General features: G+C 36.3%; 3 protein-coding genes across 4 annotated transcripts in view; 1 reads left to right on the top strand and 2 right to left on the bottom strand.

The window, feature by feature from the left end:
* The window catches only part of LOC123531201 (sterol O-acyltransferase 1-like), a 39,230-nt gene extending 24,107 nt beyond the window's left edge, over positions 1–15,123 (top strand). The window contains exon 9 of the mRNA XM_053518002.1: positions 593–15,123. Coding sequence (XP_053373977.1) covers positions 593–670 — 78 coding nt within the window. The 3' untranslated portion in view covers positions 671–15,123. The remainder of the gene's footprint in view (positions 1–592) is intronic.
* Positions 15,124–17,703: 2,580 nt separating this feature from the next.
* On the bottom strand, positions 17,704–20,325 carry LOC123553402 (uncharacterized). The gene is made up of 2 exons (XM_053518798.1): positions 20,165–20,325; positions 17,704–19,894 (listed from the first exon to the last, which is right to left on the bottom strand). Exons 1-2 carry the CDS (start codon positions 20,186–20,188, stop codon positions 18,065–18,067), a joined length of 1,854 nt encoding a protein of 617 aa, XP_053374773.1. The 5' UTR covers positions 20,189–20,325; the 3' UTR covers positions 17,704–18,064.
* A 3,428-nt stretch (positions 20,326–23,753) lies between these two features.
* On the bottom strand, positions 23,754–27,465 carry LOC123532007 (neuronal acetylcholine receptor subunit beta-3-like). 2 transcript variants are annotated; one of them, XM_045313340.2, is made up of 3 exons: positions 26,653–27,465; positions 25,766–25,863; positions 23,754–24,796 (listed from the first exon to the last, which is right to left on the bottom strand). In XM_045313340.2, exons 1-3 carry the CDS (start codon positions 27,217–27,219, stop codon positions 24,058–24,060), a joined length of 1,404 nt encoding a protein of 467 aa, XP_045169275.2. In that variant the 5' UTR covers positions 27,220–27,465; the 3' UTR covers positions 23,754–24,057. The 2 variants fall into 2 exon arrangements, with proteins under 2 accessions (XP_045169275.2, XP_045169276.2); XM_045313341.2 differs by having other exon boundaries at positions 26,845–27,465.
* Positions 27,466–27,835: the final 370 nt, after the last annotated feature.

Genomic DNA, 27,835 nt, shown 5'->3' with positions numbered 1-27,835 from the left:
TTGGTTGAAGGTGATATTGTCCAAGTTGGATGGGTGGCCCTGTTGTCTATAGATGACATGCTTGACTGTCCGTCCAAAGGTCAGGGGTTCGAATCCCAATCCAGGCAATGAAAATTTCTAAAAATGCTTTTTCACCCAACTGAGAGAACAATAATGGTGTTTTGCAAGAAAGAGGCTCTTGCATGTATTGGTGCTATACACATGGCATGGTAAAGAACAAGGCTGTCTGTTTGCAAAGAGGTAGGCTGTTAGGCAGACATACCTGTATCCGTCTATTGGGTAATTTATCCCACTCTGTCCATCTGGTCAGACAGGTTTGTGTCTGTACTAGTGGAGGATAAATTTGGCACTCAAGAGTGGCACCCTTTGTAAAAAAACTTTAAACATGCTTATCATGAAAAAGGTGCTATGTAAAGCTAGTACTGTATGTATGTAAAAAAAGAAAGAATTTAACTGTATTTGATATCATGTTTTAAAACTTTTGATATTTGATTTACCTACTGTTGCAAGACAGGTATTACATGATTTCTCAAATTATGCTTTTATTTATTAAAAAAGTAGAAGCGTTTTAACAAGTAGCATTGTGTTTCAGGACCATTTTATCGATTATGTCGTACCAAGATCATGGACCTGCAATTTTGATGCCATGAAAAACAACTCGCAGTCCTGATAGAGTTGGGAGGGAGACATTGTAACATTATATTCTTATTCTTTATGTAATCATCATTCTCCTGTAATAATTAGCAGGTTGAGATTTAGTACTTGTATAATGTACATAAAAACTACATAAAATTATAAGATTTTTAACATACAATTCAGCAAGTACCTAAGTGTTGTACTACCTAAGGTGCCTAATTATGTCTCCCCCAGGAGACATATTGTTTTTGCCCTGTCCGTCCATCTGTACGTACGTCACACTTCATTTCCGAGCAATAACTGGAGAACCATTTGACCTAGAACCTTCAAACTTCATAGGTTTGTAGGGCTGCTGGAGTAGATGACCCCTATTGTTTTTGGGGTCACTCCATCAAAGGTCAAGGTCACAGGGGCCTGAACATTGAAAACCATTTCCAATCAATAACTAGAGAACCACTTGACCCAGAATGTTGAAACTTCATAGGATGATTGGTCATGAAGAGTAGATGACCCCAATTGATTTTGGGGTCACTCCGTCAAAGGTCAAGGTCACAGGGGCCTGAACATTGAAAACCATTTCCAATCAATAACTAGAGAACCACCTGACCCAGAATGTTGAAACTTGATAGGATGATTGGTCATAAAGAGTAGACGACCCCTATTGTTTTTGGGGTCACTCCGTCAAAGGTCAAGGTCACAGGGGCCTGAACATTGAAAACCATTTCTGATCAATAACTAAAGAACCACTTGACCCAGAATGTTGAAACTTCATAGGATGATTGTACATGCAAAGTAGATGACCCCTATCGATTTGGGGTCACTCCATTACAGGTCAAGGTCACAGGGGCCTGAACATTGAAAACCATTTCCGGTCAGTAACTTGAGAACCACTTGACCCAGAATGTTGAAACTTAATAGGATGATTGGTCATAAAGAGTAGATGATCCCTAATGATTTTGGGGTCACTCTGTGAAAGGTCAAGGTCACAGGGGCCCGAACATAGAAAACCATTTCCGGTCAGTAACTTGAGAACCACTTGACCCAGAATGATGAAACTTCGTAGGATGATTGGTCATGCAGAGTAGATGAACCCTAACAATTTTAGGGTCACTCTGTTAAACTTCAAGGCCACAGGGGCCTGAACATAGAAAACCATTTCCAATCAATAACTTGAGAACCTCTCGACCCAGAATGTTGAAACTTCATAGGATGATTGTTCATGCAGAGTAAATGACCCTTATTGTTTTTGGGGTCACTTCGTTAAAGGTCAAGGTCACAGGGGCCTGGACATTGATAACCAGTTCCGATCAATAACTTGAGAACCACTTGACCCAGAATATTGAAACTTCATAGGATGATTGGACATGCAGAGTAGATGACCCCTATTGATTTTGGGGTCTGTCTAATAAAGGTCAAGGTCACAGTGGCCTGTTCATGTAAAATCATTTTTTGGAAATAACTTTAGAACCACTTGACCTACATTGTTGAAACATAATAGAATGATTGGACATACAGAGTAGATGACCCCTATTTATTTTGAGGTCACTTGATCAAAGGTCAAGGTCACAGGAGCCTGAACAGTGACTTGAGAACCACTAGGCCACTAGTGTTGAAATTTAGCGGGATGACTGGACATGCCAAGTAGATGATCCCTATTGCAGCCAACCATCAGTGTCTCTTTGACTTTCGCTCCTGACCCCTATTGACTTCGTGCCTATAGGACTTTGCATTGGGGGAGACATGCGCTTTTTTACTAAAGCATTTTCTAGTTTCAAATTTGGATATTCATAATTGCAAAACACATCTAGCTTTGACATTTGGGAATTTAAATATTTGTGTTAAGCTATTAAATCACGGAACAGTTCTTGTACCCCCCGACAACAAAGTTGTAAGGGGGAGTATACTGGTTTCAGGTTGTCTGTCTGTCCGTCTGTCTGTCTGTCCGTCTGGTCGTCTGTCCGTAGACGCAATCTTGTGCGCACCATCTCTCCTTATCCCCTTGACAGAATTTAATGAAACTTCACACAAGTGATCAGTACCAACAGTAGTTGTGCATGGGGCATGTTAGGTTCTTTTAGAAAAAAAAATTTGCAGAGTTATGGGACTTTGTTTTTTTGTTACTATACTATAGACATAGACACAATCTTGTGCGCACCATCTCTCCTCATTCCCTGGACACAATTTAATGAAACTTAACACAAGTGATCAGTACCAACAGTAGTTGTGCATGGGGCATGTTAGGTTCTTTTAGAAAAAAATTTGCAGAGTTATGGGACTTTGTTTTTTGTTACTATACTATAGACATAGACACAATCTTGTGCGCACCATCTCTCCTCATTCCCTGGACACAATTTAATGAAACTTAACACAAGTGATCAGTACCAACAGTAGTTGTGCATAGGGCATGTTAGGTTCTTTTAGAAAAAAACTTTGCAGAGTTATGGGACTTTGTTTTTTTGTTACTATAATATATACATAGACACAATCTTGTGCGCACCATCTCTCCTCATCCCCTTGACACAATTCAATGAAACTTCACACAAGTGATCAGTAACAACAGTAGTTGTGCATGGGGCATGTTAGGTTCTTTCAGAAAAAAAAAATCCAGAGTTATGGGACTTTGTTTTTTTGTTACTATACTATAGACATAGACACAGTCTTGTGCGCACCATCTCTCCTCATCCCCTTGACACAATTTAACGAAACTTCACACAACTGATCAGTAACAACAGTAGTTGTGCATGGGGCATGTTAGGTTCTTTCAGGGACAAAAATTGCAGAGTTATGGGACTTTGTTTCTTGTTAACATACTATGTACATACAGTCTTCATATGCAATCTTGTGCGTGCCTAATCTACCAAACCCTTGCACACAATTTAATGAAACTTCACACAAGTGATCAGTACCAACCCTAGTTGTGCATGGGCATGTTACATTCTTTTAGATAAATATTCTGCATAGTTATGGGACTTTGTTTTTTGTTACTATACTGTATACATACAGTCTATATACATACAGTCCACATAATTATGCAGTCTTGTGTGTGTCAAATTGCAATGTACTGTGTCAGTGCATGCGGGGAGTACATTCATCACCTTTAGTGATAGCTCTAGTTAGCTAATGCATTATTTGTCTCACCTGAGCTTTGTTCAGTGTGAACTGTTGGTATAGGTGGATTATCGGGTATCCTGTGTCCTTCGTCCTGAGTTCTGTGTCAGCATTTTTGTTTAAACATCTAAAACCATTTGGTAGAAGTTGAGGAAAATTTAGCCTGGTTGCTTCTTGGATAATCCCCTACCAAATTCATCAAAAAAATTCCATTCCATTTAGAATTCTGGTTGCCATGGCAACCAAAAGGAGCATCATAAAGCATATTCTTCTTCAAAACCACAAGGCCAAGAGCTTACATATTTGTTACATAGCATTGTCTAATGTTCCTCAACATATTTATTCATATCACGCCCCTGGAGTCAAAATTGGTCCCACCCAGGGTTCACCTTTTTTTACACAGCCTATATTAAGGAAGAACTTTAATAATTCTTCCTACCTAAAACCTCAAGGCCTAAAGCTTAGATATTTGGCATACAGCATTGTGTAGAGGTCCCCGACCAAGAAATCATGTACCAATTTTAGTCAGGAGAGCAATACAGGTCAGTCATTACCATCTTGTTTGCCATATACGGATTCCTTGTTTTCAGACACAGATTGAAATCTCAACCTCTTTATTAATGTCTTTCTGTGCCAACAAGGATAACAATGTCCTTTATATTTGATGAAGTGTTTTTAGCTCGACTTTTCGAAGAAAAAGTAGAGCTATTGTACTCGCCCCGGCGTCGGCGTCGCTGTTGGTTAAAGTTTTTGATAAAGTCAAATATCTCTATTACTATTAAAGCTTTTGACTTGAAACTCAAAATAGTTATTTACTAGCAAAGTCTACACCAGGAGACACAATTCCCATAACTCAGGTTTGAAATTTGACAGAGTTATGTCCCTTTTTAACTTGGAATTTTTTTTACTGGCAAAGCCCTAATTCAGAGTCAAGCACTGAGAAAAGTCAAGCATGCTGCCTTATGGACAGCTCTTGTTAATTTTATACCTATTTCTTTCTTCCAATCAGTGATTCACATTTGTACCATGTGACCATCTAATATGTTTCTATATTGGATACAGTAATTTGGTAATGCAACAACTTTAGTCTGAATCTCCAAATTAATGAATGGAAAAAGCTGTTGACTGGAGAAAGTATGAAATTCAGCATCATAAAATGCTTGACGATGTGACGTTTCTGTGTAAATGTTTTATGCATGAAATTGTTTCTGTCTGTGTTACCCTTCTTTTTTACTTAGAAATATAAGCATAGCATAAAAAGGTTACTTTACATTGTGCTATGCAGTACAGGGAGGTCGAAGGTTTAAGCCCCATGGGGAGCGTTCGTCTAGGGGATATTTGTCATGGATCTCATTCCGAAAAGGCCGGTTCGTGAGCCGCAAAATTGTTAAATGAATGGTTATCGACTTCTATCCGCCTGGCGCCTGGCATAGTGGTAGGAGTTGGGAGGTAATTGGTACGCACAATAAAGGTGTCTCATAAGCCAAATTGGCTGGCACTTTCAATAGGGGTGACACTATAATAAACAAGACCTTTACGTTTTTACCTTTACCTTATTCAGGCTCCTACTTATATGATTAACATTCTGTACTCACCTATTGACTAGTCCAATATTTGTTCAAATGGCTTCTGGTCTAAATATGTTGTAGTATTGAACAACGAAGTTAAATAAACCTAATAATAGTGTTCTGTGTATGATAAAATCTTTAACATTTTGAAAAAAAAATCTTAAGGATTTTCTCTACAAATCAGTAACATAAGACTGACATTAAAGTAGATAAACATTTGTGGGAAGTGATTTTTGGATAAAACATTTCTATATACCAGCAGGTGTGAGTTCTCGAAACTGTTTAACCCTCCAATATTTTGAAGTGACTTTCCTCCAAATTGGTAACAGAATATCATATTTCTTCTATTTTATAGCACATTACAGGAGCATGGCTATCACTTTTAAATAGTGTGCTTTCTACATATATAAAAGACTGTGCAAGACTTTTTGTAAATACATAATGTATAAAACACACTGAATCACATTCTGTCTCTACTGATTTTTATATAAATAGCAAATGAAAGTACCTCCTAAATTTTGGAAAAAAAAAACAGAAAAAAACAACAAAAAAACCAGAAATCTAGAGTTCTGCTGCTAAGTCTGGAATGATTTAATGCTTTAGTGATACATGTCACCTTCCTTTACTACTTTGCAGTTGTCTCCCCTTTCATATAATAATACCATCCATTGATGTGTGGGTAGTTATACTGTTAGAAATGGAAAACGTTTAATTGATTTGGATACATTTAGACATCATATATTACATTTATTTATATTATTTGAATAAAACTACATCATGGTAGCTTTAACGTTTACAAACACTGATGCACAAAGGTTAGCAGAATATAAAAGGTTAAAGAAAAAACAAGTTTGAAAACCATTCTGTAAAATGCAGCTTCTAAGTGGTCATCTGATCTTGAAACTTACCAATGGCAAGGTTGAATGACTGGTTTCCAAATTTTATTGTGTTGGAATTATAGACCTAGAGCATTCAGGAATACAGGCACACCTTAGTGTATATGGGTAGGCTGTATTCATCCTTGTTTCAAGTCTCAAAATTTAACCTTTACCCAGCTATATTTTTAAAATGGTCTGGTCCGTCATTCAATTTGGGCAGTACCACTTATTAGTCCCCTACTGGTTGAAAACCAGTTTCGGGGACTATAGGAATGCGCTTTTCCGTCATTCCATCCGTCCGTCCGTCCGTCCGACCGCAATTTCGTGTCCGGTCCATAACTCTGTCATCCATGAAGGGATTTTAATATTACTTGGCACAAATGTGCCCCATGATGAGACGACCTGTCATGCGCAAAACCCGGACCCCTAGCTCAAAGATCAAGGTCACAATTGGAGGTCAAAGGTCAACAGGGCTTTTTTCCTGTCCGGTCCATAACTCTCCCATCCATGAAGGGATTTTAATATTACTTGGCACAAATGTTCCCCATGATGAGACGACGTGTCATGCGCAAAACCCTGACCCCTAGCTCAAAGGTCAAGGTCACACTTAGAAGTCAAAGGTTAACAGGTGTCCGGTTCAAAACTCTGCCATTTATTCTGGCATATTTTGTGCAGACAAGTGTAGCATTCTTGGGCACGCTTCAGGGACATTTGTCACCAATAGTGATGGCTCTTGTTTTAGTTTTATTTTCCATCAATATTATCAACATGTGAAGTTTTCTACCCTCACCTGGTCACCGCCACGCCCCCACCTCCCCACCCCCCAAAAAAAAATATTTTTTTTTTTCATTCCTTCTTAGCTCACCTGAGCACAAAGTGGAGGTCAAAGGTCAAAGGTCAAAAGGAGGTCAAAGGTCAACAGGGCTTTTTTCCTGACAGGTCCATAACTCTCCCATCCATGAAGGGATTTTAATATTACTTGGCACAAATGTTCTCCATGATGAGATGACGTGTCTTGCGCAAAACCTAGACACCTAGCTCAAAGGTCAAGGTCACAATTTGAGGTCAAAGGTCAACAGGGTTTTTTTTCCTGTCGGGTCCATAACTCTGCCGTCCATGAAGGGATTTTAATATTACTTGGCACAAATGTACCTCATAATAAGACGATATGTCATACACAACTTCCAGACCCCTAGCTCAAAGGTCAAGGTCACACTTAGCAGTCAAATGTTAACATAGCATGAACAGGGTCTGTTTCGTGTCCAGTCCATAACTCTGACATTCATTAAGGGATTTTAATATTACTTGGCACAAATGTTCCCCATGATGAGACGACGTGTCGTGCGCAAATCCCGGACCCTTAGCTCAAAGGTCAAGGTCACAATTGGAGGTCAAAGGTCAATATTTTTTTTTTCCTGTCCGATCCAGAACTCTGTCATCCATCAAGGGATTACAATATCACTTGGCATAATTGTTCCCCATGATGAGATGACATGTCGTGCGCAACACCCAGTACCCTAGCTTAAAGGTCAAGGTCACACTTTGAGATCAAAGGTCAGTAGGATTTTTTTCCTGTCCAGTCTAAAACTTTGTCATGCAAAACAGGATTTAGATATCAGTTGGCACAAATATTCCCCTGGATGAGACAACATGTTATGCCGCAGAACCCAAGCCCAGGGTCTAATGTCAAGGTCACACTTAGAGACCAAAGGTCAGACACTAGAATGACTTTGTCTGGAGCATTTCTTCTTCATGCATGGAGGGATTTTGATGTAACTTGGCACAAATGTTCACCAACATAAGATGGATTGTCGTGCGCAAAAACCAGGTCCCTAGGTCTAAGGTCAAGGTCATATTTAGAGGTCAAAGGTCAAATTCAAGAATGACTTTGTACGGAGCATTTCTTCTTCATGCATTGAGGGATTATGATGTAACTTGGACCAAATGTTCACCACCATGAGGCACCCTTGTTTTTAGAATTACGTCCCTTTGTTTTACTGTAAATAGATTTTATTGTAACTTTTTTATTATTGGCCGTAGAGAAAAATCGAGACCACTTTTCTGTGGTACAACATGCATGTTACATCCATTTTTAGCTCATCTGATTTTTTGAAAAAAAATGATGAGTTATTGTCATCACTTGAGCGGTTGTCGGCGTCGGCGTCGGCGTTGCCTGGTTAAGTTTTATGTTTAGGTCAGCTTTTCTCCTAAACTATCAAAGCTATTGCTTTGAAACTTGGAATACTTGTTCACCATCATAAGCTGACCCTGTATAGCAAGAAACATAACTCCATCTTGCTTTTTGCAAGATTTATGGCCCCTTTTGTACTTAGAAAATATCAGATTTCTTGGTTAAGTTTTATGTTTAGGTCAACTTTTCTCCTAAACTATCAAAGCTATTGCTTTGAAACTTGGAATACTTGTTCACCATCATAAGCAGACCCTGTACGTCAAGAATCATAACTCCATCTTGCTTTTTGCAAGATTTATTGCCCCTTTTGGACTTAGAAAATCAGTTTTCTTGGTTAAGTTTTATGTTTAGGTCAGCTTTTATCCTAAACTATCAAAGCTATTGCTTTAAAACTTGCAACACTTGTTTACCATCATAAGTTGACCCTGTATAGCAAGAAACATAACTCCGTCCTGCTTTTTGCAAGATTTATGGCCCCTTTTTGACTTAGAAAATATCAGATTTCTTGGTTAAGTTTTATGTTTAGGTCAACTTTTTCTCTTAAACTATCAAAGCTATTGCTTTGAAACTTGGAATACTTGTTCACCATCATAAGCTGACCCTGTACAGCAAGCAACATAACTCCATCCTGCTTTTTGCAATAATTATTGCCCCTTTTGGACTTAGAAAATCATTTTCTTGGTTGAGTATTATGTTTAAGTCAACTTTTCTCATAAACTATTAAAGCTATTGCTTTAAAACTTGCAACAGTTTTTCACCATCATAAGTGGACACTGTACATCAAGAAACATAACTCTATCCTGCTTTTTGCAAGAATGATGGCCATTTTTAGACTTAGAAAATCATGGGTAGGACAATATTTCTATTACACAAAAAAAATCAGATGAGCGTCAGCACCCGCAAGGCGGTGCTCTTGTTTAGGTGTATTTTGACCTATCTCTACCTGGTAAAGAGTTTCTTGTGGACTTATATTATATAGATTTTTTTTTTTTTTTTTTTTTTTTTTTAAGATTAATTTCCCTTTGTAGGTACTATAAATAACTTATATGATAACTTTTTTATAATCGGCAAAAACATTTCAATATGAAAACAACTGTTGGTTTTTATATATGCACATTTTAATCCAAGTGTGTTGTTATAACATATTGTATATAATAGTACAATATTGTTTATACATCATTGACATATATCAGTTCATGATGTTATACTGCAGTAGAGAAAACTAGGTGCCTTCCAGTAGGGGACTTTGTATTGCATGGCAATACTTCATTCACTTGTTATTCTAGGGGTGTTGACTGAAAATTTACCTACTGAATAGGGAACAGTGCAAACCATGATCGGCATGCTCAGACGTGTAGGCTGATCTTGGTCTGCACTGGTCGCAAAGACAAATTCACTTGCCACCAGCAGGCTAAAGGTTAAATTTTAGAGGCTAAATTTTCATTAAAAATTTGGCTGATTAGAGTGCAACTCTGATTTTCCAACTTGTAGCATTGGTGTGGGCCTTGATTTTTTAATAAATTTCAGGGGAGACAATTCATACTTTTTTCTTACTTGAAGAATTTGTGATACTTTTTAATGAACTATGTTGTTTCTGTTTGTGATCTATTTTATTCTCTAGTCACTTAGTTACGCCATTTCTTACAATCAGTACATTGTCAGAGTTCAGTTTTCTTGTTAGATAAAGTAAATATTTGCTTCAACATTCACTAACATTAGCCAAACTGATTGTTTACTTTAACATTCAGTGACATCCACTTTGTTAACATTCTCTATGATGATGAAAGTCATCCTTAAAAATCATTTACCAGACTGATTTCTGTTGAGAAGTCATACCTGCATCTTAATATACATGTACAAGCAATAAACTTGTTGATTTGTGATATTCTGAACTATTTTTGACTATCTGTGTACATTGTATTTTTGTTCCATAATGTTTTCATGTTGTCTAAATGTAAAAAGTACATTTATGCATAATATCATATATGGAGCTGCTTATATTCTTTGTAGTTAATGTGTGATTTACTGTAGATAAGGTATTACTTGCAATGACATTATTTTTGCTTATATTTGTAAACTTTGCCACTTGCAAATTTAAACTTCCATTTTGTCCGAATGTCCTGTACTTACATGTAAGTCATTTTATTTCTTGGGCATAGAATAACATTTTTTTTGAGGGGTGTGTGTGTGGGATGGGGGAGGTGGGGTGTGGGGATTGCAACACAGCTATTTCATATGAATTTATGGAGTTCAGTTTTTGAAGGTGAAATGAATGCTATTTTTTTTTGGTGTTTTTGGCAATACATTTGATGGATTGACGTAACCACAAATTCCATGAAAATTATTCCCTAATGAATAATAATGAATTTACGGTAGTATACACCTTTATTGTTTTAGCCTAGTAAAATCCAAATTCATTATGTTAATGTTTTTTTAACACCTGTTAAAGCAATGTCACAAATGATGTCACACATCCAATATTAAATGTATACATCAATATTGAAAAATATTGACATTTCAGTTTCTGTTCTTCAAAAGGCAGTATTAAATGATAAATTACCAGTCACAAATTCTTGGCAAGGTAAATATTGCTGCTTGCTGATTATCAAACTGTGAAATAAAGCCAAACATACTCTGTGTTTTGCCAAAATAAATTAAATATGTGATATGTAAATTTACATGTGTACAAGTTGTTTACTGATAAAAATTTGGTTTTCCATTTGAAATACATGGCTTTATTAATTATTTTTTTCTGTGTGTTAAAACGTTTGTGAATATTTCGTGACTGTATATATATAATATACAACACATAATTCTTAAAAATGTGTGAAGAATTATATATATATTTATATATATGTTACTCAGATTAAAAGGTGTTCATTATGAATCTAGAGCAGGGAATGTCTAGCTTATCTGCAGTTTTTTCTATGTATTGTCACTACATACAAGTTTTTTCTATGTTTTATGCAGTTCTGAGAAAGTGGAATGTTTGAAGCAATGTAAGATTTAATTTGGTTACCTTTTTTTATAGATATGTAATAAAATGTTGCTGGACAATATTTCTATGTTTTCTTCATGTTATTTCTGTTTGTGTTTTGAAAACAGTTGTGCAATGAGCCACGCCATGAGAAAACCAACATAGTGCGTTTGCGACCAGCATGGATCATAACCAGCCTACGCATCCGCGCAGTCTGGTCAGGATCCATGCTATTCGCTAACAGTTTCTCTAATTGCATTAGGCTTTGAAAGCGAACAGCATGGATCCTGACCAGACTGCGCAAATGCACTACATTGGTTTTCTCATGTTGAATTTAAAGGGGCCTGCCCACAAATTAATGTAGTGGACCCATCATGACAGTTGCTTAATTACTTATTTAGTCGGAAATTTTCCAGTTTTTACAGAAGTAGATTTTGTCACAATCATGTCCAAAGAATGCTGAACACCTAACAACCCAGTCACACGGAAATTGTTGAGTCTTTACAGCTTCAGTACCTTTAAAAGTGAATAGTGCTGCATCAAATTCTATTTAAATATCTTTTTTTGCTAGTCTGATTTTTAAAAAAAATTCTATTAGGTATTGTCGTCACTTGATTGTCGGCGTTGGCGTTGGTTAAATTTTTTGTTTAGGTCCACCTTTTCTCAAAAACTATAAAAAGAATAGCTTTGAAATGTTGCAAACTTATTTATCATCACTAGTTGACTATGTAGGCCAAGAACCATAACTCTGATAAGCATTTTGATAGAATTATGACCCTTTTTGTACTATGAAAAGTTGAATTTCTTGGTTAAAATTTTTGTTTGAGTCAACTTTACTTGAATACTAAAAGAACACTAACTTTGAAACTTTGCAGACTTGTTTATCATCATTACACGAGTACGTAGGCCAAGAGCCAATAAGTCTGATATGCATTTTGTCTGAATTATGGACCTTTATGTTTTTGAATTTCTTTTTATTTATGTCCACTTTTCTTGAATTCTATAAAAGCTATAGCTTAGAAACTTTGTACACTTGTTTGTTATCATTAATTTAGTAAATCGGTCAAGAACCATAACTCTGTCTTGCATTTTGTCAGAATTATGGGCCTTTTTAACTTAAAAGATCAGTATTTCTTGGTTGCCTTTTTTGTTAAGTTCACTATTCTTGAGTACTTGTTATAGCTGTGAAACTTCATACATTTTTTTGTCATTTACTAAGATGAGTAAAAGGGCCAAGAACCACTGACTCTTTCCTTGCATATTGTCTAGTACTTACAGACAAGTGATGGCACCTGCAGGCGGTGCTCTTGTTAGGACTAACAATAAATACTGTTTATCTTTGATATTTTATTGACTAGCAATTGCTGTCTTTTTCAAAATATTTGATATTGTGATGTACTTCAGGAGGCAAGCCCCTTTAATGCTGCTTTCAATATTATGTTGTTTTTAGAGTGACGAAATCATAATTCCGATGCCTGTTATATACCTGTTTGTGTCATATTTGCTAAGTGCAATATTAAAATCTCAGTTGCAGTCAGTTTAAGGTAGTTATGCATCTTTTATAAAACTCGGAAGTCATGACAGATGTCATTTATGCAAGACTTAGAATAATACCTTGAACACAGAGTTCTATATGGAATTTAGGGAAAAGTAATAACTATCACAGCTAAAGATTTAATATGTTGTATTGATATAAATATGTTCACACATAAAATAATACAAAATTCTGGTAAAGTAGCACTTTAACATATATATATATTTCAACCGGTGATCATTTACAACTTGTTTGTAACGGGTAGATTATGTCAAAAAATACTGATTTTCCGATAGGCTGTGAATATAGAAAGAACGTAACAGATTTTACAAATTTACGAAGAGTAAAAAAAAACTCATTAACCGATTTTTAGCTCACCTGAGCAATGCTCAGGTGAGTTTTTCTGATCGCTCGATGTCCGGCATCCATCGTCTGTCGTCTGTCAACATTTAGCTTGTGTATGCGATAGAGGCTATATTTTTCAATAATCTTCATGAATATTGGTCAGAATGATAACCTTGATGAAATCTAGGCCGAGTTCGAAAATGGGTCATCTCGGGTCAAAAACTAGGTCACTAGGTCAAATCAAAGAAAAACCTTGTGTATGCAATAGATGCTGTATTTTTCAATTATTCTTCATGAATATTGGTCAGAATGATAACCTTTATGAAATCTAGACCGAGTTCGAAAATGGGTTATCTCGGGTCAAAAACTAGGTCACTAGGTCAAATCAAAGAAAAACCTTGTGTATGCGATAGAGGCGGTATTTTTCAATTATTCTTCATGAATATTGGTCAGAATGATAACCTCGATGAAATCTAGGCCGAGTTTGAAAATGGGTCATCTCGGGTCAAAAACTAGGTCACTAGGTCAAATCAAAGAAAAACCTTGTGTATGAGATAGAGGCTGTATTTTTCAATTGATCTTCATGAGTATTGGTCAGAATGATTGCTTTGATGAAATCTAGACCGAGTTCGAAAATGGGTCATCTCGGGTCAAAAACTAGGTCACTAGGCCAAATCAAAGAAAAACCTTGTGTATGCGATAGAGGCGGTATTTTTCAATTGATCTTCATGAATTTTGATCAGAATGATTACCTTGATAAAATCTAGGCTGAGTTTGAAAATGGGTCATCTGGGTTCAAAAACTAGGTCACTAGGTCAAGTCAAGGAAAAACCTTGTGTATGCGATAGAGGCTGTATTTTTCAATTGATCTTCATGAATTTTGGTCAGAATGATAACCTTGATGAAATTTAGACCAAGATCGAAAATGGGTCATCTGGGGTCAAAACTAGGTCACTAGGTTAAATCAAAGAAAAACTTTGTGTATGCAATAGAGGCTGTATTTTTCAACTGATCTTCATGAAATTTAGCCAGAATGATTACCTTAATAAAATCTAGGCCGAGTTCGAAAATGGGTCATCTGGGATCAAAAACTAGGTCACTAGATCAAATCGAAGAAAAACATTGTGTATGCAATAGAGGATGTATTTTTCAATTGATCTTCATGAAATTTGGTCAGGATGATTGCCTTAATGAAATCTAGGTCGAATTTGAATATGGGTCATCTGAGGTCAAAAACTAGGTCACTTGGTCAAATCAAAGAAAAAACTTGTGTATGTGATAGAGGCTGTATTTTTCAATTGAACTTCATGAATTAGGTCAGAATGATTGCCTTGATAAAATCTAGGTCGAGTTTGAGCATGGGTCATCTAGGGTCAAAAACTAGGTCATATCTAAGAAAATGCTTGTTTTATCGTAAGAGACCAATTTTTTGGTCCAATCTTAATGAAAATTTGTCAGAATATTTGTTTCCATGAAATCACTAGGTCAAACATGTTTTACACTGTTATGGTGTGTTTCTTAGGTGAGCGACCTAGGGCCATCTTGGCCCTCTTGTTTCTGTTTGCTTCATTTTTGCTGAATTATATCATATCCTATATTTCAGAAAATATTTTGGTTTGAACATGCATTACAACCTTTCACACATACATGTATATATCTGCATTTTGTGCAGGTAGTAAAGGGAACAACTGTTTGAATCACATAATCTGTAACATTGGTAGCTTCCTTCATTGTAAAATCGTAACCTTTTTATTATTCACACATTAACAGTTTGTCTTCTGCATATTTCTGTGATGTTTTTTTCATGTGAATTTAGTGTGGTCTGGAATTAAAATATCTTAACTTTTCAATTTATTTTTGCAAATAAAGGTACTTCTTTTAGAAGATTTTGTTTTTCTGTTATTCCTGTGTTTTCCATATATTGTTGTCCCTCGCCTTTTTCGAAGACAAATAGGTGGACATACAAATAGGCTGCTCCCTTCCATCCATCACACTTTGTGTCCAGTCCATAACTTTGCCATCCATGAAGGAATTTTGAAATAACATGGCATAAATGTTCACCATAATGGGACGATGTGTCTTGCGCAAGACCCAGACACCTAGCTCCAAGGTCAAGGTCACAAGAAGTCAAAGGTTAACAGGGTCTGTTTAATTATCGATCCGTTACTGTGTCATCCATGAAGGGATTTTGAAATAACATGGCCTAAATGTTTACCATAATGAGACGATGTGACGTGCGCAAGACCCAGACCCCTAGCTCCAAGGTCAAGGTCACACTTAGAAGTCAAAGGTTAACAGGTGTCCGGTTCAAAACTCTGCCATTTATTCTGGCATATTTTGTGCAGACAAGTGTAGCATTATTGGGCCCGCTTCAGGGACATGTCACCAATAGTGACGGCTCTTGTTATAGCTTTATTTTCCATCAATATTTATTATCAACATGTGAAGTTTTCTACCCTCACCTGGTCACCACCACGCACACACCCCGCCCTCACCCCCCCCCCCCCCCCAAAAAAAAAAAAAATATATATATATATATATATATTTTTCATTCCTTTTTAGCTCACCTGAGCACAAAGTGCTCAAGGTGAGCTTTTGTGATCGCCTTGTGTCCGTTGTCAGTCGTCCGTCTGTCGTCAACAATTTGACTAATCTTAATGAAACTTGGTCAGAATGTTACCCTCAATAAAATCTGGACGAGTTAGATATTGGTCATCTGGGTCAAAAACTAGTCCGTAAACAGGGTCAAATCAAATTTGGCCAATCTTAATGAAACTTGGTCAGAATGTTACCCTCAATAAAATCTTGGACGAGTTCGATATTGGGTCATCTGGGGTCAAAAACTAGGTTACCAGGTCAAATCAAAGGAAAAGCTTGTTAACACTAGAGGTCACAATTTTGGCCCAATCTTAATGAAACTTGGTCAGAATGTTACCCTCAATAAAATCTTGGACGAGTTCGATATTGGGTCATCTGGGGTCAAAAACTAGGTTACCAGGTCAAATCAAAGGAAAAGCTTGTTAACACTAGAGGTCACAATTTTGGCCCAATCTTAATGAAACTTGGTCAGAATGTTACCCTCAATAAAATCTTGGACAAGTTTGATATTTGGTCATCGGGTCAAAAACTAGGTCACCAGGTCAAATCAAATGAAAAGCTTGTTAACACTCTAGAGGTCACATTTATGACTGTATCTTCATGAAACTTGGTCAGATTGTTAATCTTGATGATCTCAGGGTCCAGTTTGAATTTGGGTCATGCAGGGTCAAAAACTAGGTCACCAGCTGAAATCAAAGGAAAAGCTAGTTAACACTAGAGGCCACATTTATGACCATATCTTAATGAAACTTGGTCAGAATATTAATCTTTATGATCTATAGGTCAAGTTTAAATCTGAGTCAGGTGAGGTCAAAAACTAGGTCACAAGGTCAAATCAAAGGAAAAGCTTGTTAAGACTCTAGAGGCCACATTTTTGACTGTATCTTCATGAAACTTAGTCAGAATGTTTATCTTGATGATCTTTAGGTGAAGTTCGAATCTGGGTCATGTGGGGTCAAAAACTAGGTCACCGGGTCAAATCAAAGGAGAAGCTAGTTAACACTTTAGAGGCCACATTTATGACCATATCTTAATGAAACTTAGTCAGAATGTTAATCTTGATGATCTTTAGGTCAAAAGGTCAGGTGAGCGATACAGGGCCCTCATGGCCCTCTTGTTTTAAATTTTTCAAACCTTCCATGAATGTTTATCAACACTTGAAGTTGTAAACCCCCCATTCCCTTCACAACCAGTGTTCCAGATTTCTTACTTGACTGTACTCACTTAAGGACTTCTGTACTTTTAAGTTCAAATGTAATGAAATTATTTGCTTCTTAGTAGGCTAACGTCCTTAACTTTTTCCTGGATATATTTCTTTGCCATTCTTCAACACAAACCCATTCGGCTGGGGAGTTCCTTTACAGATCCTTTGTAAGCACAGAACGCAACAAAGAACCATAATAGTAGACTCTGTAGATTTAGTCTGTTCTTGAGACATGAGAGGTAATGAAATGCACCCCCTCCACCACGCACACACACTCGCACGACCCCTAGTAACGGCTTAGGTGGTATTCCATTACAGTTAAAATGAGTGTTCTCCATGTTCCCCAAACCCAGAAAATGCAACAACAGAGTCAAATAATTTTAAATGGGGGTGGGGAACATGAACCGCGCAGCTCTGTGTATCATTGAAGGGTCGATATAATTATGGCTATATTTAGAATGCTTCGACGCTAAAATGTTAGTTCCTAAAAACAGATTGAACAGCTGTCCAAATAGAGAATATGCATACATTCATAGTAAGAAAAACACTTTTTAATTTTACACAAGATCAATTAGAGCCATAAAAGAAGATAATAAAAAAGTGGATACAGTAATACTCTTTCTACTTTCTCAATCAAATATTCAAAGCTATGACAAATATATATCCTGGCGTTACCAGTTCTCGTTAATCTAACAAACAAACTCCGAACAGCAACATAAACAATGCAACAGTACGCTTACCTTCTAGTTCAGACAATCATATAATATCTGATTTCTTATTATAGACCACAAAAAGCATGCCTTATTCGAATTTCAGACCAGGAACACATGAACTGTAAAGGCATGTTTACAATCAGCTTCCAAAATGGCGTCACCTGTTCTCGAGCTATTTATAGATCTGTAAAATGCTATACCATACAGTACTGGAAATGCAAATTTGTTTCAGATTAAAATACAATAATTAACCTAGTGATGTTTGACCTATTAATATTTTATTTCTGATGCACACATTTCATATTATATACTTTACAAACAACATTTACACTTGAATTCAGTATTTTTCCTTACAACTCTCACAGGAGTACAGTATTTCAAGTGAACCCAGTGATCACATACATCACACTGGGCCCACTGGGTAATGCACAGAGTTCCATCTCTTAATTCACGAGGTACATAAAAATGTTTACATACACAGCAAACCTCAGATTCATCAGATGAGTCAGTCTGAGAGTTACTTGCAACAGAACTGCTATCACAGGCTAAATTTATATGTGATGGTCCTGGAAGTGGTTTGCATGCAGTCTGTGACAAATCAGTGAAAGGTTTGCTCAACTTTTTTGAAACCTTCTTTTGTTTTACAGATTGTTTTGATTTTACAGATTTACATTCATGGGGTTTTTGCTTTACAGATTCTTGGTGGTACTTCCTTAGTTTTTCAACAGTGTCACCTTCAAGTGCCTTTCCACCAACAATATTGTTAACATTTCTTCTTTTTTTAGTTACCTTCTGAACTACAACACCTTTACGTTTACTAAAAAACTGTTCAGGTACCTGCAAGGCTTCATCCTTACCACCATTTGTGTCATTAACTGAAGTTTCATTATGCTCATTGTTTGGTAAAGCTATATCCTTATCATTTTCTGTACAACTATAAAGCATTGAAGGTTTTGTTTTAGTACCCAGAGACTCACACATGGTCTTACCATCCAACAGGGGGAAGATACCTGCTTTTTTAAATGCAGACTGTAGGTTAATGGGGTTCAAAGCGGCTGCATAGGCTTTGCATGCAAGACCACACACATCATACCTGGTTACGACCCTGTGGTTAAGACGTGCAAAAGTGGTACACTCTTGACTGTACTTCAGTTGAAGAGGTCCGAAACAACCAATATCCATTGGCTGAAGGACATGGGATGTGTGTGGTGGCAAAACAAACAGAACAATGTTATTATCTTGGGCCCATTCAATCAGATCAACAGACAGATGGCTTCTGTGACCGTCATAAAGAACAAGAATAGAATCAGACATATCTCTACCCTGAACAAACTTAACAAAGTGATCTTTAAGATATTTTCTAAACACATCAGTATTTGACCAGCCTGTTTTGGTCATAACACCATCAGCGCCTGGAGTTTTACCGTCCATAAGACCATCTACAAGTCTTTCCCCTGGAAAGACAAAAAATGGTGGAATACTCTGGCCCAAAGCATTTCCTCCACCAATGACAGTCACAGTTTTTGAACGTTCAGCCATGATAGCTTGTGGCTTGGATGCTTTACCTGCAACTACATTAGGTGGTTTAAATTCCGTATTGATACCCTTTTCGTCAATGTTATAGATATTCTGTGGTTTATCACTTAGGGCATACTTGCTGACTATTCTGTTAAGTTCACAGAAATAATTGTAAATACATGTATCACTGGCACACTTTGCACGTTGCTCTGACAAACTAGACGGACGAACTACATTCAGCTCCGGCCACCTCTTCATGAAACCATAAAACCATTTCATGCTGAAGGGATTGTCAACATTTCTTTTTCCAAGTGCAACTGCATAGTCAGAGGCTAATGCTATTGTTTCAGCACGGGTATATCCATAACCTACCTCTGCTAACTCCTTCAGATGAGCACAAAGTTTGGCTTCTTCCTCTAAGGTTAACACTGGCTCTGGTCCAGACTTAACAGTTTCAATAGAGACTCTATTGTCAACTCTATCACGCAAGGTTGAAGTTGGGACACCATGTAATTTAGCAGCCATGTATACAGAGACACCCCTGTCCTTCACCAGGTTATATGCATTAGTCATGCTGGTGGGAGAATACTGACGTAAGACAGCTTTTTTAGAAGTAGGCTGAAGCTGAAAATCAAAGAAAAATGTGCCTAACACACATCTGTCTTAAGGCAGTATACTCCACAGAACCCACTCCATAGATAAGAAATAATAAGGTACGGTAGTGGTTTTTATGTGACGTAACGCAGTCATAATGTAGGTCATCACTGATGCAGAGAGACCAGAAAAATACGTTGAGTTTAATAAAATACAGAGTGAATATTAAATGGAATAAATAGTGTTTAGTTAAAACAGGTAATTTTACATCAGTTTATGTATTTGTTATAATGATTTTACCTTGATACGCAGCAGGCTGCTCATTTTCTTTAGAGTGCAAAAGTAGCGTTTGTTTACAACGGAAGTGGGGTTTCCTAATGTCAAAACGCGTCATAGCCTCACTTTCAGCGCGAAATGGGAAGTAACTCGAGAATAGGTGACGCTCGAGAACGGGATACCCGACGATAGGCTAGAGGATATTTGCTTGTTTTTCGTGAATATGAAATATATCTCACCTCGAAGTGAGAAAATTTTCACATTTTCACTCACGCTACGCGCTCGTCAAAATATTTGAAATTTTCTCACTTCTCAGTGAGATATATTCCATATTCACGAAAAAACAAATTTTCTTTTTATTTTATGCTCAATTACGTTGAGATGTGCATTTTGCAATTATTTTAATCTCAGCGCGGGAAACAGACGCGCGTAAACAGACATGACATCAGACGTGCTGTGACGTTATAAAGACGCATGCAACATGAAGTTCCATTTTGTTTTATTTTTTGCTGCATGACGGTATGAAATTCTCTTTAAGTAAAATAATTTGAATCGAGAAATATACTATATAGAACAAAGTGCGACTACAATTTTCATCCTGTTTTAAGCAAATAATTTAAAATTCATACACAATGTTATGAGGGGGTGGAGCTATATCTCTCACAGTGTGAAAATATAGATTTCATATTTTCTCAGTGTGAGTGATGAGATATGAAAATATTTAACTGATAGAATACAGTATTTCATTAGTTAGCATAAAGTAAATGTAGCAAATGCCGAAAATAGGAAATAACAAGAAAGGCTATATTTTAAATTCATAACAAAAAGTGGCAGCCACATTATAGCCAAAGTCGTGTGGAAAAAGTCGTATTTATCTTACATAATGTATTATAAAAATAGTTATAGCTTTACCTCACTGACTACAAGTTCAGGATAGCAGATGCTGTTAAGCGGAAGTTTTTATGTATTTAGTGTTTTCGTAGTCTACAGGTTTCCATGTTAGCACTTCATTGTACCACTGACTGTAAAAATCCCTATAACATAATACGCTGTCCAGTCGTGTCAAAACTGATGATGGATTGTAATGCGAAGTCATAACCCGCTTATATATAGTTCAGCAATTCATTTAAAGATTCATATAAACATGAATAACCGCCTCGGTAAACAAGTGGAAAAGCTCCCACTTCGAGTGCGGGAGGTCGTGGGTTCGCTCCCTGCCCGCATATCATACCAAAGGCGTGAAATACGGTACAAGTAGCTTCCTAGCTGGCGTACAGGACAGGTCAGCCCGGTGTCAGTTTAATTTAATGTGACTGGGTGGGATGCCATGTCACGTGTCTACATCGTGGTGTTCTAATGAGGCAGCAGTATAAAGATGGGCATTGCGCTCACTGCTACAGGCAGGCGCCGTCGATTATATACCTAAAAAATATTCAAAGACACGCTACACCCGAACATATAAACATGTTAACACACAAAATAGACGCTTTTGAAACATCGCCCGAACCAGAGACAAGGGATATTCCAGATCTTCTGATGTTCATGACACATGGATAAACTCCATTAAAACACAAGTAATGTTAGTAGTCTTTTAGTCTGTTCCATTATAACTCTTTTCGAGATGTCAGCAAATATTAGATACGCATTTCTTTTGACTAATAGAACCGCATTTCTAAACTGAAAGCATCTAATTTTATGTAACTTAGATGAAACGAAAAAATACAGTCTAAAGTATGATCAGGAAAGCATTTGAAACAAACTATATATACCATATCCAACGAAGTTTGAAGGAGTATTCAGCAGTTTAATAGCACGTACATCAAATGTAGCAGTAAAAACAGCAAAATTCTTATGATTGGCCTATATTTTTCACAATAAATTTGAGTTCGATCACAAGTATTTATTTAGTGCTTTCGGAGTGTCAAGTCGAAATATTCAAAGAAGCATAATTATTGCTTTTGCTAGAAATCCATTAGCTATATTGTTTATTCCAACTCGTGCATTACAAGGAGATTATTTAATTAATTATAAAATGCTAAGTAAACACAATTAATTTTGATTAATGGTTTTGCTATTTCATAGTTTAATTTATCTTTTTTATTACAAGTAATTGCCTGTCATTTATATTCAACGATTTTAATGCAGGCTCGAGTTTGACATTTGTCACCAGAGCACAAGCAGCTCGGGTTGAACACTTTCTGTCGTATGTCCATTAATCGTTTTCTAGAAAGGACACGGCTGAAACTGATGATATTAAGCATTAAAGGTCCAATACTAAGGAAAGTGAACATTTTAATTTTTTTAAAAAGCACAGAAACTATTTCATTTTATTGGAAAATGAAAGTTGGTATGTAGAAATTCGAAATAAATCGCAGTATATGTACAATTATTTTTCTATGAAGTATGAAGAAAGTTTAAAAGACCTGGGGGGTCATTCTGTCGATTCATTGAAATTTCAACATAATACACATACATTTCTTTGAGTTCCAAAGACCTTCTGTAAATTTTGACCTGCCAATCTTCATTATTTAGTGTCTTGCAGAAGTCTATGCACTGGCTATGAAAAAAATTCCAAACTCACTTTCCCTTAGTAATGGACCTTTAAATTAAATGAGCCGCGCCATGAGAAAACCAACATAGTGCGTTTGCGACCAGCATGGATCCAGACCAGCCTGCGCATCCGCCTATTGCAATTAGAGAAACCGTTAGCTAACAGCATGGATCCTGACCAGACTGCGCGAATGTGCAGGCTGGTCTGGATCCATGCTGGTCGCAAACGCACTATGTTGGTTTTCTCATGGCGCGGCTCAAATGATTTCGCCCAGACACACATGTATAGGGACGTAGTAAAATATTCAAAAGACATCTCCTTCCATAACCGCTTGACCGATTTTGTAGTATTTGGACAGAAATGTTTCTTAATCGACTTTCCCTCAAATATGTACCAAATATTCATATTCGTCAAGACATTTTGCAAATAGTGGCGTGGCACTTTTCTGTATATGTCGGTAGTGGGAACTTTGAAAAGTCTTCCTGTCAGAAAAATCTGGCTCGAATTTTATATAATTTCACACAAATATTCCTTGGGTAACCCTCTACCAAGACTTCTCAGATGCTTCTTCTAAAACACCGTGGCTGCTGAGTGGCGTGGTCACTTTTCCTTCGTACGTATATTATAAAAATAGTTGTCTGGTACTGCTGACTGTATTTCGATATAATGTCACACAATTGGTCCTAACGAAACCCTCTAGGTAAATTGTACAAATCACTCTGATAGTGCCAGGGGAACACTACGTCATGCTTCTTTTGAGCTTATGCTATCAGTGTGTTTCTTCTGTGCTTCCTTACATCGGGCGATGGATTCTTCATGTGAGGCTTATGGAAGGTTGGTGGTTCTACCCAAGTGTCCATCCGTGATGAAATATTGCACGGAGAGGCTCCTGTGGTCTTCCTCCACCATCAAAGCTGGAAAGTTGCCATATGACCAAATGTGTCGGTGCGACGTTAACCCTCCCCCACCCCTCCCCAATAATAATAATAAAAAAACAAGACAAAAGTTTAGTTAACTAGTTAACGTGTTACCATTATAATAATATAAAGAAGAGCTAAATCCTCTCAATTTTATTGTGTAACTCGACAACAGAGACATATGTTACATATTTTACAAAATAAAACAGGTATACAAACACTTGCCACCTAGAAATGTTTTCATCTGTATTGTTTCTCTTTCCATACACAGTTTATACATACGAAAGTACTTTGTTAAGTTGAAAAAGCATCAGTTCGAACCATGCCAATATATAACATAACAATTACATTATGTTCTTTATTAAAAGTTTTTTTTCAATAATTGTTAGATTATTTAATTCTTAATTACATTGGCACACTGAATTATTTCTAGCTTGGTTGCTTTTTTATCAATTTCTTGCTATAACCAGTGTCCATAATATAATACTCAAAAAGACTACAAAGATTGCACAGGAAGCGAACGCAATGATATCAACCCGACCTAAAATGTCTGCCCATGTTATAGTATCATCCAAACACTCTTTCTCTGGAAGTGAACCATTTTCTTCTTCAGGCGTAACTTTCTTTTTGTTTGCATTATCTGTCCGCAACCACCTACACAGATGAAATGGACTAGTCCCAAAAGATGAGTAGACTTTGGACTCAATAATGACATAGATCACTGTGAAAACGCTTAGTACCAAAAGGGCTGTTATATACACTACGTAATAGGAAACCTGGACTGAATTGTGGGGTAAACTATCTCTTGTTATTGTGATGAAGAAACCATAAGCTAAAAATAAGGTGATTGCGAGGCCACCCTTTTCTCCGGACTCTATAGGTACCAGGAAAGTAAAGATGTTCAAAAGGGCCAAAGTGACAAGGGGGATAACCATAGTGTAGACAGTAAAGTCAGCCCTTCTTTCAACTTTAAATGTAAGATAGACAAAGTTTGTGCTATAAATCTCTTTGGTCCTTGAAGATGCTTCAACAAGACGCCACTCTGAGTTCTCAATGTAATCGTCCAGTTGTACAGTATGTTGTCCAGTGAGGTTTACCGACGATATCGTCTCATCTGATACATAATATATAAGGTCACATGACTGTGTGTCAAAAGGGTAGTACTTTACTGTCACTACACACATGATACTGAAAAGTAATATCGATACTATCTTGTAAATATTTTTAAAGATGCCCTTCACATGTCAAAAGTGAGTGTTATGTTAGTATGTATTTTCTATAAACAGGTCTTGAACTGATACTGCTTGGCGGATCCGTCATGTAATGAATGGTTTGCAGAACACATATCAACAAGAAACACTAATTTTTTTTTTATCTTACGTCATAATACATTTTACACAAACGAATAAGCATCGCAAATTTTGAAGTGAATAATATAAACAAAAGCTGTGCATTGTGCGCATATTCACTGTGGTGAATCACATGATCAAAATAATCTCTAAACCAAAATAAATTTAAAAATAATATGGGATAATATTGAAGCAACTTTTGCTGTAAATCTAAAATATAGCCTATCATATGGCAACATAGATGTATCCTAAAACTACATAGATTTCAATCACAATCACCCTATGATTATCTGGAACACTTCAAGAAACTTAGACTTTTTATTTTCCTAAGTGTTTGTAACTACAGGATATCCATCATTATTGTCAACTACGTAATAATTTAACAATTTTCATTAGTCATATGTTAGGCTTTGTTTAAATTTCATATCTTGTCATGATAGGAAATTTATTCATGTTCTTCAAAATATAACTATGGTTTAGAGATTATTTTGATCATGTGATTCTCCACAGTGATATTGTGTGGTTACCACTGCTGTTACTTAGTTGATTGTGTTCTGTTTCAAATATATCTATTGACAGATTTTTATTACATTAGGTATTAATCAGAAATCTTTTGGAAAAGCCGGGGTATCATTCCCGAAGTTTCATTTGCTTGAGAGTATAAAAAGTGTTGTTCTTACAGTTATCTGGAGCAATGATTTCTATCTTCTTCCCAGCAGTTATTGATTAGTTATCTCCAGATGCATGTTTATCTACAAATATACCTTTCACTGTCTCATGTTGAAGGCAGTATTACAAATTAAAGTACCTGAATATTCCATCAGGGACCCACTGAACAACACCAGCCGAAGAGACTACCACACGGTCTATATTGACATTACCAATGGTTTTGCTTCCATCATATGTCTGAAACACACTTAAACATTTGAATCAACAGAGATGGGCATCAATGATAAGATTAGATTTTAATGCAGCATATTGCATTATTTATAAGTTAGAGAAACAAAAATATTGTAAACGATGTAATGTATAATCTTCATATTTTTTTCTCCACTCACAATTTTCTTAAAAATTTGTAAATGTGCTACTAGATTTTGTTAATTTCACTTATTTAGTTTTACTTGCCTGGCATATTTGTGATTAGACGTTATAGTTTTGAAAGAAATATATCTACCATTCTGACGTTATACTAGTATCGAATATCAATGTCTGTATTGCATAAGATATACGTTCATTATATAATATATAAATATGTCTTCGAGCCTTCTCGGGTATATGTGCAAGCGTATTAATTAAGTAGATCTATATGATACAATATATTTCATTTTATGATTTGTCGCTGAATAAAATCATTGTTTGGAGTTCAGATGCGAAGGAATTATATTTAGTATTTATTTATTTATTTAGCACGAGGACGCAGTCCGAGTGATATAATAATGCGCATCTGGACATTTTCAAGATCAAATCACTAAATGAGATATATTATTTCGATGCTTACACGTCACAAGGACTTTAAAGAGCATCCCTGACGACGCTGTGACGTAATAATTGTGTCGTCGTATTAGAATTAAAGATACGATCTGCTGTAAAATGATAGAAAAATAATAAACTCATTTTCGCCCACAAATATACACATGAAATACCTTGATATCTATTACTTACATAGTCACGTATCTAAAAAAATCAATAACATACCTTACCAATAACCAAAGGTGGATACCAGATACTACTCAATGGCAGTTTCATACTACTGGTTCCTTTATACCCTTCTTGATTCCATTGAATTACGTCATCTGTCCACGTGACAATGAAATATCCCATGATATCAACACGTTGACCAGTAGTATCAAAATCGACGATAGAGGTCAATGTAAAAGCAGTATTTACCTCAACAGTCTCAGACTGTTTAAGTCGTGGCCTGATTGTTGTATCATATCCGTCAAAAAGTTTCTTTTGCAACTCTTTCAGACGATCTAACGATAAATGCGAGCCATTTGTTTCTCCTAAAACAAATCCAGAACCCAGTATTCCGTTAGAAGAGCTTGTTTCATTCAACGAACGTCCGGTGGAATTCGAATCTGGTGAGGAACCTGTCGTATTCAGCGACGGAGTTGTTGCTGCCGAAGGAGGAATGTCCGAGTTTAATGAAGAACCAGGTAGAAATGTTGGAGGACCTAAACCAAAAGGATCTCCGCAGCTACTTTTGAAAACAAAGCAAAACGCTATAAATCCTTGAATGTAAGTATATGTCCTGCTTTCCATTGAAATTATTTATGATTAAAAATATAAGCAACTGTGATTAAAAGTGTAAAATATTTATTTATTTTTTTTTTTTTTGCTAAAAATCTTCTCTTTTTCCTGATGTGAATGAACATGATAGAAATATTTTGTTTTTGCGCAAGGTTATTATAGGTCTGCCACAGAAAATATTGATCAAAATAATTTCCCTACTTAATGTTTTAATGGTTTGTTTGAAGGGTGTCCGAATACAGCCATTATATCATATTATTCAATAATAATTAATAGATGACACGAATAACCAACCTAAAAATTTTTTATTTTTCTATTTATTCAAAGCATTTAATTATTACTCTGTCCTTCATTTTGTTTAAATGAACTGAACCGATCGACATTCATTAAAACCGTAATTCAGATGGGATTTCATTCGAAGCGGTAAAGTTTGAAATATGTTTTTGCAATACATCAATTGTACAAAAGCGGGATGTAGATGCGTTACACAGATATCAAAACCTCAATTTTGCCGTACATTTAGAGCTGACACTCCTGATTGCCTAATGGACACAATTCATCAACAATAATTTCCATGTATTGTTAACACAAATTGTTATTAAGGATATAGGGTTTATATAAAAATAAT

Source organism: Mercenaria mercenaria, chromosome 11 (genome assembly GCF_021730395.1).
Source record: "Mercenaria mercenaria strain notata chromosome 11, MADL_Memer_1, whole genome shotgun sequence".
In the NCBI taxonomy this organism is placed as follows: Eukaryota; Metazoa; Mollusca; class Bivalvia; order Venerida; family Veneridae; genus Mercenaria; species Mercenaria mercenaria.
The sequence above is the reverse complement of the archived record's forward strand: the minus strand, read 5'-3'. Positions and strand labels throughout refer to the sequence as shown.